At 49.7% G+C, this 12,451-nt stretch overlaps 1 protein-coding gene across 1 annotated transcript in view; it reads right to left on the reverse strand.

The window, feature by feature from the left end:
* The window catches only part of LOC101952632 (venom factor-like), a 56,586-nt gene that overhangs the window by 15,140 nt on the left and 28,995 nt on the right, over positions 1-12,451 (reverse strand). Inside the window, exons 23-28 of the mRNA XM_005310165.4 lie at positions 10,024-10,110; positions 9,179-9,382; positions 6,818-6,893; positions 5,483-5,642; positions 3,220-3,315; positions 1,263-1,413 (exon numbers count right to left, since the gene is read on the reverse strand). Of these exons, the coding sequence (XP_005310222.2) occupies positions 1,263-1,413; positions 3,220-3,315; positions 5,483-5,642; positions 6,818-6,893; positions 9,179-9,382; positions 10,024-10,110 (774 nt within the window). The remainder of the gene's footprint in view (positions 1-1,262; positions 1,414-3,219; positions 3,316-5,482; positions 5,643-6,817; positions 6,894-9,178; positions 9,383-10,023; positions 10,111-12,451) is intronic.

Consider the following 12,451-nt stretch of genomic DNA (forward strand, 5'->3'; position numbering starts at 1 on the left):
TTGGACAAGTTGTGACTAAGTGGGAATGTTCTTAATGTTTTCTCTGAATACTGTGTGGGTGCCTCAGTTTCCCCTATGCATTTCTTAGGTATGTAGGTGGGGAGGGATCAGGGTGTATGATTGTTGCAGAGCCCAAGAAGGCCCCTGTGATACTGTCTGCACAGAGAATGGCCGGCACTCTGTCTCCTGGCAACTAATGGCCTGGGCCCCTCCTCTGCAAAGATGCCAACTGAAGATGTTGGAGAACAAAGAGATCGGGTGACCTCCTGGCCCGGGAAAGAGACAAAGGCCAGAGAGGCGGGGCTGGAGAGTTTCCGTTTGGAGCTGGCTGTGAAAAAGGGGGGGGAGCCCAGATGGGGCTCTGGCCTCCCTGGGCCCCCCCCAAGATGGACTTAACTGAGGGGTGTTCTGTTGTCTGTACCTGCAAGACCTGTCTGGGACTGTGTTCCTGTCATCTAAATAAACCTTCTGTTTTACTGGTTGGCTGAGAGTCACGGGGTATCAGGGCTGCCCAGAGGATTCAGGGGGCCTGGGGTCTGCAGCAGCGAGTCCCAGGGCAGAAGGAACCCCCGCCACCGAATTGCCCCCAAGTCCATGACACAAGTTGCATAGGGTACATGTCTACTGCGATAAAAGACCCATGGCACAGCTGCAGCTGGCCCGGGTCAGCTGACTTGAGCTCCTGGGGATCGGGCTGTGGGACTATAAAATTGCAGTATACATTTGAGCTTGGGCTGAAGCCCCCACTCTGGGAAATCCCTCAGAGCCCAAGTTTGAGTGACCATGCTGCAGGTTTCTAGCCCCATTCCCCAAGCCCTGCGAGCCCAGATCAGCTGAGCCAGGCTGTCTTTTATGGCAGTGTAGACACTCTGGGTCTTAGTTTCCCCATCAGTCTGCCTTGTCTATGTAAACTGTGATTTTTCAAAGCAGCCTGAAAGAAGTAAGCAACCCACTCCCGTTGGGCCTAATGAATTTGAATAGGCGCCTTTGAACTAGACTTTAAGCATTGTGGGATAGGGACTGTCTCTTGCCATGTGCCTAGCAAAAAGGGGCCCTGATCTGGGTTGGATGTCATTGTAGAACAGATTAGAATAATATCAGGCCAACTAGACAATACTCACTGTTAAACAAAACCACACCAAACTCTCAGCTGTTGTAGATCTCGCTAGCCCTTTGATCACTTCCCTCCTCCCCTACCCCCCGTGAGCTCCCTCCCAAGTTGGCCACATCTTTCTGGTACTGAGTACCTGCCAATAATCTACCTGTTGAAGCGCTCATAAGCACTTTCTCGCTGTCCAGTTCCCCCATCAGGGCTAAGGCATAGGATGTGAGAGCCACCGTGTAAGGTCTTCTCAGAGATGGATACCTTCTGGCTAAGTATTCCCCAGCTTTGTTAATGCCATTCTTCAGACTCTGGGAGGTCAAAAAAACCCCAAAACACATCAAGAAACCAAACCCACAGATCAGGCTGAAATTCTATTAATTTATATATTTTTACATTACATAGTTTAAAAAAAAACCCACAATTCATTGAATTGTATTGTGGGTGAATTTCATTCTCTCCGCACACACCCTTCCACCATTGTGCCTTACCTTTGACCTAGAGGGGCTCCCCTAGAGGTTAGAGAGGGGAGTGCATCCTCCATGGACCACTTGGGTCTTGGTTCCCCTGGTGAAACTACTAACATGGGGACCAACCAGGAGGGTGGGTTTTGTGATCTAGACACCTGTCTGTCAAGAACTGTACAGACACACTCTCCTTCCACAATTCACTTCCCATAGGAGAACTAAAAACCTCAATAACATTTTTCCATCACTGCAGGTCTGAATTTGGCGGGAACAAGGTCTCTAGAAGCGAAAGACTCCATGTCCCATTGACAATCCATCGAGCTAACCAGTTCCTCTGAATATGTTTGCCATTTTTACTGCTTCTATCAAATACTGGAAATGGAGACCAGCCTGGCCTAGTTGGATGGGTGTATTTGGAAATTCCTCTCTCTTACTGGTAAAAAAAAATCAAAGGAGAAGGATGGTCTTACAGGGACAGCATTGGGCTGGCAACCTGAGCGCTAGCGGCAGGTTTGGATAATTTTTGGTGGTGCCCAGAACGGGTCCAAGTCTCGCCCCGTACCCAAGGCTCTGGGAGGGAGTTTGGGTGCAGGAGGGGGTTCGGGCTCTGGGAGGGAGTTTGGGTGCGGGGTTTGGGCTCTGGGCCGGGGCAGGCGTTGGGGTGCAGGAGGGGTGTGGGTTCTGGGAGGGAGTTTGGGTGCGGGAAGGGTGAGGGGGGGGTCGGACTCTAGGAGGGAGTTTGGGTGCTGGGTGTGGGCTCTGGCCTGGGATAGGGGTGTAGGAAGGGGTGTGGGCTCTGGGAGGTAGTTTTCGTGTGGGAGGGTGAGGAGTTGGGCTCTGGGAGGGAGTTTGGGTGAGGGCTCTTGGAGGGAGCTGGGGGGATACAGGAGGGAGTCAGGGGGTCGGCGCTTACCTGGGGTGGCATCGGCTCCCGAAAGTGACCCGCACACCCCTCTGGCAGCAGCTCAGCGCTCAGGGAGGGGAGACACCCTCCTCCCCCAGGGGCTGCAGAGACATGCTGGCCACTTCCAGGGGCGACACGGAGCGGGCGGGCAGAAAGCTGCCATAGTCCCACTGTGCTGCGGGTGGTGGCTGCAGTGGCCGCCATGGGCTCCTGGCCCAGGCCCTTTTAAATAGCTTGGGGCTAGCAGACAGGGCGGGGGGATGCTCTGGGGGAGAGACCCATCCCCAAACATTGGTGGAGCCGGGCTCTGGGCTCTGAATATTCCTGGACCCAGGGCACCACAGGCCCATACAACTCGCCACCCCTGAACCTGGGTCAATTCCTGGTTCTCCTACCCATTTCCTGCATGGCCTTGGGCACATCAGTTGTCTCTCCATGCCTCTTCCCCCCCATCAGTAAAAGGGGGATAATAATACATCCTTGCTCTGTCCTGTTTATTTAGATTGTAAAAATCTTTGGAGCAGGGATTTGCTGTTATTACAATATAAATCTAAGCTCCTGGAGGATTGTGCTGAGATCTCTGGAGGACGTGGAGTCTGGCCCCACAGCCCAGTTTGACATGTGAACTCAAATCTGGCAACTCTATTCATTCCTTTAGGCCAAATTCTTTCCACCACATGTTCAGGCACCACATCTGGAAAGGCAAATCATGCGACTAGATGAAGATACATGACAGACATACTCACCGGGACATGATTCTCACAAATGTCTTTAGACTCCAGCAAGGCAACAAGAACGAAAGCTGTTAGAGATGCCTCAGGCTCAGCACCCCGGTACCCTCCCTAAGGGGGAAACAAAGAACAAACCTCAGGAACAGATTCATGACATTATCTACCTACCTCTCTACTCTACCGAATCTATTGACAAGATTTAGCTCTGCATTCTTAATCCCCTCATCACTACAGTATCAGGGCACCAATTACAGTAATAGTATTGCAATGTTCTGACGTCACACCGTCACGGTCCTGCATCAAATGCAATGTCACAGTGTGCCAGCTCCAAAAAGAAATGATCTATCTACCTATCCCCACATAAACACTATCCATCCATCCCCGTACACACCCTCTCTGTTTATTTATCTGCTTCCTACATCCTCCATGGGCCAGCTTACAGCCGCTCTCTCCATGGCAGTGTCAAATGTTATTACTCCTGGGGGAATTCTGTGCCGCTGCAGATGCGCAGAATTAATGTGTCCTGCAGAATTTTTTTCCCTGCAGAAAATACATTTCTGCGCAAGAAGTGCTGCAGTTCCACCTTTCGCTCACTAGAGGCCACTATGGCACCAGAACAGCCCGCAGCATGAATGCAGTTGGTTGTTCGGGTGCCACAGCAGCCTCTGGTGGGCAAAAGGCAGAACTGCAGCGCTTCTGGGACAGAGTGTATTTTCGGTGGGGGAAAAAATTCTGTGCATGCCCAGTGGTCCCCCAGGAGTAGAAATGATCACAGTACCTGCCTGTGGAGCCAGGTTAGGACAGAGTGGGGCACACAGGGCTGCTGGGGGGGGGGTCCACAGGCTGGGGTTCAGAATAGCTACTGGGGGACAGACTGGGGCAGGAACTAGTGGGCTGACATTGTTGAGCCTGGGGATGGGGGAGGGGAGCTGCAGGGACACAGAATCATGGAATATCAGGGTTGGAAGGGACCTCAGGAGGTATCTAGTCCAACCCCCTGCTCAAAGCAGGACCAATTCCCAACTAAATCATCCCAGCCAGGGCTTTGTCAAGCCTGACCTTAAAAACCTCTAAGGAAGGAGATTCCACCACCTCCCTAGGGAACCCATTCCAGTGCTTCACCACCCTCCTAGTGAAACAGTTTTTCCTAATATCCAACCTAAACCTCCCTCACTGCAACTTGAGACCATTACTCCTTGTTCTGTCATCTGGTACCACTGAGAACAGTCTAGACCCATCCTCTTTGGAACCCCCTTTCAGGTAGTTGAAAGCAGCTATCAAATCCCCCCTCATTCTTCTCTTCTGCAGACTGAACAATCCCAGTTGCCTCAGCCTCTCCTCATAAGTCATGTGTTCCAGCCCCCTAGTCATTTTTTTTGCTCTCTGCTGGACTCTTTCCAATTTTTCCACATCCTTCATGGGGATGGGCGAGGAGGCTGCAGAAACCCATGGGGATGGGAGGTGTGGGGACAGGGGCAGATGTGCCTGACTGAATGGGAGAGGGCTTGGGCCAGGGTCTATATGGGGGAGGCTCCCCAACTCTTTAGCAATCCTGCCCCGCCCCCCCAAAAAACCTGTTCCATGTTTCTCCCACCCATATCCAACAGCCCTCCAGCCTGGTTCACTCTAAGCTCCTTCCCTCTCCTTCAGCTCCTCCATTACCCCTGACTTCCCCAAGCCTTTGCACTGCTTCTGACAGGTGCAAGAAATATAGTTCTGTATTGTCATTTAAACAAATTACTCAAAGTTCTGTATTAATATGCCTAGTAAGGAATCTATGTGTCAAAAAACATTGCAAGAATCTTTTTTTTTGGTCTATATTGTTATAGACACACTTGCTGACAGAAATTTTGAAATAAATTACCAAAATAATTTAAACTGGCATGATTATATTGTGTTATTTTGACAAATAAAATATGCAGAATTTTGTGCGCAGAATTCTTAATTTTTTGGCACAGAATTCCCCCAGAAGTATGATGTCCCTGTTTAAGCAGGCTCAGAAATGCCAGAGGTAGCTATAAATATAACCCATGCTTACTCAGGGGGACGCAATTACACAAACACTGGGCCAACCCAAATATTTTACTCACTTCTGCTTCAGATAAAATTTCCATTGACTTCAACAGAGGTTTTGCCTGGGTAAGGACCCAGTGAGAAAGAGTAAAGACTTTGGGATCTGGCTTAGTGAGTCAAAGTGCTGATTTAGGAAGTGTCAAGCTGCTAGGCTGAATAGAATGGGGACAGTCTGAGGTATTATGGGAACTAAGGTTAAACTTACCGTCATAGGTGTAGACGACACGGGAGCATTTTCCTGGAAGACACCATCAGGTTTCTGCTTTTCTAGGATCAGCCATTTCACAGCCCCACAGATAACTTGAGATTCTATGGGCGCTAGCTTGCTAGCCAGGGCAAAGACCTTCGCTACGTATGCCGTCAGCCTGAGGGGTTAACACGCAGAATCAATCAGGTCAGAAGGTCACTCCTGCCTTCCTGAAATTCTCCTTGACACAGATGTTTGAGCCAAAGTGCTACCATCTGTGCTGATGGATGAGTTAAATGTGTATGAAAACGTCACCAATAATTAGTGTCGGGACAGGTTTTGTGTGGATCAACCTAGTAAATCAGTTGTTGTAACTTGATTACCGTGCCCACAAATAAGCAGGGGAAAGAGAGAGAGAGAGAGAGGGGTGAGCTTAGAAATACACGAATGCTTAGAAATCCTTGAGTGTATGGCGCAAACTTCCTGCAGTAACTGGGTTTTCACTGGCATTCCACCATCCAAGTACTAACCAAGTCTTACCATAGGCGCCGACTCTGTGGGTGCTCCAGGGCTAGAAAAATTGGTGGGTGCTTTTCATGCACCGGTAACCAAGATCCCCGCCCTGCTCCAGCTCACCTCCGCCTCCGCTCCGCCTCCTCCCCTGAGCGCGCCACATCCCCGCTTCTCCTCCCAGCGCTTGACGCTGCGAAACAGCTGTTTCGAGGTGTAACAAGCTGTGGGAGGGAGGGGGGAAGAGCGGGAACGCTGCGCGCTCGGCAGGGAAAAGGCGGGGCCGGGGATTTGGGGAAGGATTCCAATAGGGGCAGGGAGGGGCGGAGACTTTGGGGAATGGGTTGGAATGGGGGCGGGGCAGGGGGGGAGTCGGGATGCGGCCGGGGGAGAGGGGGTGTCGAGCACCCACCGGCGCCCCTGAGTCTTACTTTGCTTAGCGTGAAATGTGTTGGGATCATGACCAGTAGAGCTGTGATTATAAAATTTTTGTGTGCCATGGACACCTTCCCACTGGGAACTGGCCTGAAACCCACCAAATTCATTTCACACAAGCCATCATGTTCTAACGAACACGTGTTAGACCTCTACTGATCTAGGCCACTCTGGTATCAGCAACCAGGCAAGGATCTGTGTTCCATTACCAATCTCTGATGCTGTCAAGTCCCCTCCGTTTTTACTCCCCTGGTGTATTTTTCTAACTATCCAGTTCTACACATTAACTTTGTCCATTCAGTGTAGCCAGGGGACTAGATTGCTCTGGCTCATGTCTTCCAGAGGACTGGTTTACAAAGGAGAAGCTGAACCCAACTCAGCAGAGCGTTATAGAAAAGCTGCCTTTACCATGTGCTTGAGGGTGAACTTAAATAGGCTGCATAGGAGTGGTTGGGTTTCTTATATGCCAGTTGCTGTGTGTAACCTGAAAAGGAGAAAGAAAGGTCTTTGAAATGTGTTGTGCACTTCTCCTGCCTTATCCCTCCCATCTGTTATCCCTCTCCCCTTCTCTCCTTCCTCTTTGCAAAGCACCATCTCTATCCTCAGCTACCTGCCTGCCTCCATTCTGTGTTTGTTAGCAGCAGTCAGTTTGACTGGCCATTGAAGCAACTAAACTGAGCACTCCAGAGACCAGGATCCAAGGTCATGCCCACCCAGTTTTTAACATGGGTGGAGTAGCCCTGGTCAGGCGTGGAGCAGTGATGGCATGGGCGTAGTTTGGGAGAACAGGGGAGGCCTTGCCCCCTCAAACTGCAAGCTTAGGGCCAGGGGCGACAGGAGGAGTGGTGCCACAGGCGGTGGGTGAACCACCAGCTTGGGGAGGCCAACCCCCCGCTCACCCCTTCCACCTGAGGCCCTGCCCCTGGAGGGGGCAGGAGGCTGGACTGGAGCCCCTGCCCCTGGGTCCCACCAGCAGTGGTGTGCCCCAGGTGGTGGGGACATGGGCTGGGAGCTGTTCTCGGGCACCCAGGCCCTCTCCTCAGGGCAGGTGGAAGGTCCAGGGCTTCCCACAGCAGCTCGGGCTCCATAGGCAGCTCTTAGCATTGCCTGGCTCTGGCTTCTGGCCTGGCCAGGAGGCGGGGCCCCAAGGGGAAAAGGAGGAGCAGGGGGCAGGGACACAGTTCTGGTGCCAGTGCCCCCTACACTTCTAACCAGGTTCCGGCACTCCTGCTGGTGCCCCCAGATTGGATTTTGGTAACACTGATGTGTCCCGCTAGGAACTGACTTGAGATCCATCAATTGAGCTCACAAAGACCCCCAAACAGCAGTCCCTAAGTAATTTTTTTGCTGTTATCAAGATGGAACAGATTTTAACCATCAACTATGTACATCTTTCCCACTAGGAAGTAGGCTAAGACATACCAGTCCAGAAAATAACAATTTAATTGTTGAGGTGAAACAGATCTGAGCTGGAAGCATATGGGAAAATGGTTCTATTATAATCCTGGGGGAATTCTGTGCCACTGCGCATGGGCAGAATTCATGTCCCATGCAGAATTTTTTTTGTCTGCAGAAAAAACATTCAGCCAGAGAGGTTCTGCAATTACACCTTTCACCCACCAGGGGCTGCAGTGGCACCAGAACAGAGGGTAGCTGCTTCTGGGTGGGTGCAGCCCCAGCTGCAGATAGGGGAAGAGAAGAGGCTGCGTTCCTCAGCGCTCTGCCCATGGGGCCAGGTCAGGAGGCACGGGATATGGGGGGATGGACAGCATGGGTACATGGGGCTGCTGGGTGTGTGTGTCAAAGACCGCTAGTGGGAGGGACAGACTGGGGTGGGGGCTGAATGGGAGTGGAGGTGCAGGGATACATGGGGACAGGCAGAAAAGGGGCGGTTGAGTGGGGGTTAAGGGACATGGGGCACAGGGGGAGGAGGGGTGGCTGAGTGGGGGTGCAGGGTCACATGGGGACCGGGGAGGGGGTTGCAGTGACACATGGGGGAGGCAGGAGAGGGTGGCTGAGTGAAGGTGCAGGGCCATATGGGGACAGGGGGAGGGGGTGGCTGAGTGGAAGTGCAGGGACACATGGGAACTGGGGGTACAGGGACACTTGGGGATGGGGCAGATGTGCCTGACTGAATGAGAAAGGCTAGGGGTCAGCCAGGGTCTGCATGGGGGAGGCTTCTTAACAATCCCCCCCCCACCCAAAAAACCCCACATGTTCCATACTTCTCCCACCCACACCCACCAACCCTCCAAGTTCACACGAAGGCTCCTTCCCAGCCATTACTACCCTCTCCCTCAGCTTCGACTTCACTCCCGGCTCCCTCAAGCCTTTGCACTGCTTTTTAGGGGTGTGGGAAATAAATTTCTGTATTGTAGTTTAAATGAATTATTACTCAGAGTTCTGTAGGAATATGCCTAGTAAGGAATCTATTTGCCAAAAAACATTTCCTGAATCTTTTTTGTTGTCTGTATTGTTACAGACAAACTTGCTGACAGGTATTTTGCAATAAACTACCAAAATAATTGAAACCGGTGTGATTATATTGTGTTATTTTGACAAATAAAATATGTTGAATTTTGCAGAATTTTAAAATATTGTGGCAGAATTTTTAATTTTTGGCACAAAATTTCCCCAGGAGTATTCTATAGGTTGACACCACTCACCTTAGCCATCCTGGCCCCCCACCCAATAGCCATATGCAGGAATAACCTAGTAATGAACAGGAATCTGGAGAAGGACCTGCTGTCACCCAGGAAAGCCTCTTACCTCTCCTGATCAGGTTGATGGCTTCAGCCCGGCGATCCACCCCCATCTTCTCCCACTGGTTGGTGCTGTCCAAGAAGTAGGTGGAAATGACCGTTGGGGTCAAACTGATCATGTTCTGTTCCCCACAGCCAGAAGGCACCACGATAAGATGCCTCAGCTTGGCCCCGTCGATAGAGTTTTCTACAATCTGAGCCACGGGGTTTCCTGGCCAAGAGAAGAACCTGGTGTGAATTCAAGCATGGGAGTGGTGGCCTGTGGGAATGGGGAGAAAGTGACCCCTCAATGGGTTCTGTAGACTTAACACTCTGAAATGTGCCTCAATGTACCCTGAAGTCTGGGGCACCCACTGCCCTGTAGAACTGGGTCCTAAGACTGGATCAGTTGATCCAAACCCCTGCTGGGACCTTGCAGGTTGGAAGAGAAATCAATGACGTTGAGTCTGGGTATATTTTCAGTGCAACTTGTTTCATTTACACTGCACTTCATTTACTATGCACACCAGTCCTGGAGCAGAGGGAGTTGCATACTGCATGCAGGTCAGTCCCCTCTCTCCGGGATCTTGGCCGCAAACACTAATTCTCAGATCCCAGGGAACAACTCTAGTAACAGAGATGAAAGCAAATGCTCCTGCTGCTTTCCATAGCTCCCCCAAAGAAAATTCACAAAAAGAACACAACCACCATATTTCTTCCTCGACTAAAAACTCGCTCGCACATTAGGAAAAAACTTGTAAGACTGTGTAACATTTGGTCCATTTGTTGACCTCTGGCCTAACAGTCTTACAAACTTCTGAGTTTCACTCAGTATGATTTCTAAGCACTTCACAATCACAGGCTCTTACTTACCACTGATGGAGACTTTGGTTTCTGGTTCAGTATTTGGAACGATATCATTTATATCTGGAGCTTTCACCTTTGTTATCTGTTCCCCACCTGTGAAAAGGAGAAAAGAATCCACAGTGAAAATATGAGCGTCCTGTGGGCTTTGCAGCTGCTATTTCTCCAGGGTTACAGGATCCCTGCCTTCAAACAGAACCTGAAATGATGTCTTGTGGAGGGAGATGGAGGAAGGTACCAAGATGAGAGGGGGGTGGTGACATTGCAGTCCAAACTGAGTGTCCCAGGATTCATACTGCTGACTTCCGAATAAGCCAAACCAGCTGTGTGATCACAGGCATGAATTCGGCTGATTTAAAGTGACGGTAAAGACATTAATATTAGTGGCCTGATTCTCCACTACTTTTCACCTTATTATTAATTATGATTATTTGTACTGCAGTAGTGCCCAGAGGCACCAGTCCAGGGCCGGGCCTCCGTTTTTCCTCTGTTGCCTCCAGTGATGGAGATTCATGTCTAGTTTTGGAATCAAACATTTTCTAAAATGTTCTCCTCTTCTACCCTGTTGCATCAGCTAACAGCAAAATCTGTGTCACACTTTATATTCAAAAGTATGATTATACGGAGTTTATAAAAGGATTGACAACTTCTTAATACATGTTTTAATAGACGGCTAATCAATTGTTATAGATTGTTAGAGTTCAGCAGATCAATAAGTTGCTTATAAGCATCTACAACGCCTTCTATTGATATCTGCAACATATCCTGCTCATGTCTGCACCCCACTTATAACATATAGTAATATTTTAAATCCTTTATTAACTGCTGTGACGGGGCAAGGCCAGAGGGCTATAGAAAAGTAGTGGGTGCCAGATATATTAGCCCCAGGTTAAACAAATCCCTGGTACCAGGATAAGTAAATGGCAGCTGCTCCAGGTCAATTAAGACACCTGGGGCCAATTAAGATCTTTCCAGAAGGCAGTGGAGATTGCTAGGTTGATTGGGGCTCCTGATTGGCTTAAACTAGTTAAAAAGCCTCCCAGTTAGTCAGGTGGGCGTGTGTGTCAGGAGCTGTAGGAGGAAGCCGTGCTGTTGGAGAGACTGAGCTGTACACACCATATCAGGCACAAGGAAGGAGGCCCTGAGGTAAGGGGTGAAGTGGAGCTTGAGGAAGTGGGGGTTGCTGTGGGGAAGTAGTTCAGGGAATTGTATGTGTCCTCTTCCTAAAAGGTCAGCTACCAAAGCTGATACTATTAGGGTCCCTGGGCTGGAGCCCGAAGTAGAGGGCGGGCCCAGGCTCCCCCCCTTTTGCCCCCTGATTAATCACTGAAACTGGGAGACAACAGAGACTGTGCGAGGGAGGATAGTTTCTCCTCCCCTCCCTTGCTGGCTTATGATGAAAATGGCTCAGTAGGCTGTGACCCTTGTCTCTAGAGAGAGAAGGGTTAAGGGGAAGGTCAACATGAGCCTCTGAGTCTAGCAAAATCCGTCAGGAAATGCAGGGCCCACGGAGACAAGGACAGAGCTTTGTCACACTGCTTATAAATGTACTCAACATTGTGTGACCAAAATCTGTTTTGATTTCTGTCTGACTCCTTTGAGAAGAACATTAGTCCACCGGCTAAGACATTATCCTTGGACTGAGAACCTGGACTCATTCCTTACTCTGGTGCAGACTCCCTGTATACCTTTGGGTTAGTAGTTAATAGCTTGGTGCCTCAGTTTCCCCAGCTGTAAAATGGGGATAAAAACATTTCCCTATCTCATAAGTGTGTTGTGAGGATAAGTACATTAAAGATCATGAGGTGCGCAGTGTGACACTGCACCCCATATTCTTCATAGAAATATTGTTATGAATTGAATATGGCACAACAAAGATACGTTTTATGTAAGATGGGTCATGTGAGGTATCATTGGAAAGGTTATGATCTACTGAATGTGTTTATCCAATTTGTATGCATGTATCATTTCTGTATCTGAGGTTAGGAATATTGACTATGTAACAATTACAACTGTGTGTATTTGGGGGAACGCCCACCAGACAATAGGCCATCAGCCTCAATGGGCCATTAGGAAGAACAATAAGATTTAGAAGATACTAATCTCAGCGCCTTCCTGAGAAACTCCTGGGGTTGCTGCTTTGAGACTACAGGGTCAAGTGATCAACTCACCTGGTACTAGATCCCCATCTTGGGCTTTCAGTGTTTTTCCATTAAGAGGTGGTGGTTGGGGGGGTCAGACTGGGAAACAAAAGATTCCTGCCTTATGTATATTCTGTTTAAGGCTGGGAAGTAAGACAATCGGATGTTTTCTCCATTGCCTCCCGTACAAGGAAGAAAGACTGCTAAAAACATCTGAACGAAAAGGAACTAAGCAAGGGCTGAGTCCAGGCTGAGAACAGGGGTTTACCCTGTAAAGAGACATAACTGGAACTCTG

The sequence above is a fragment of the Chrysemys picta genome, chromosome 22 (assembly GCF_011386835.1).
Source record: "Chrysemys picta bellii isolate R12L10 chromosome 22, ASM1138683v2, whole genome shotgun sequence".
Taxonomy (NCBI): Eukaryota; Metazoa; Chordata; order Testudines; family Emydidae; genus Chrysemys; species Chrysemys picta.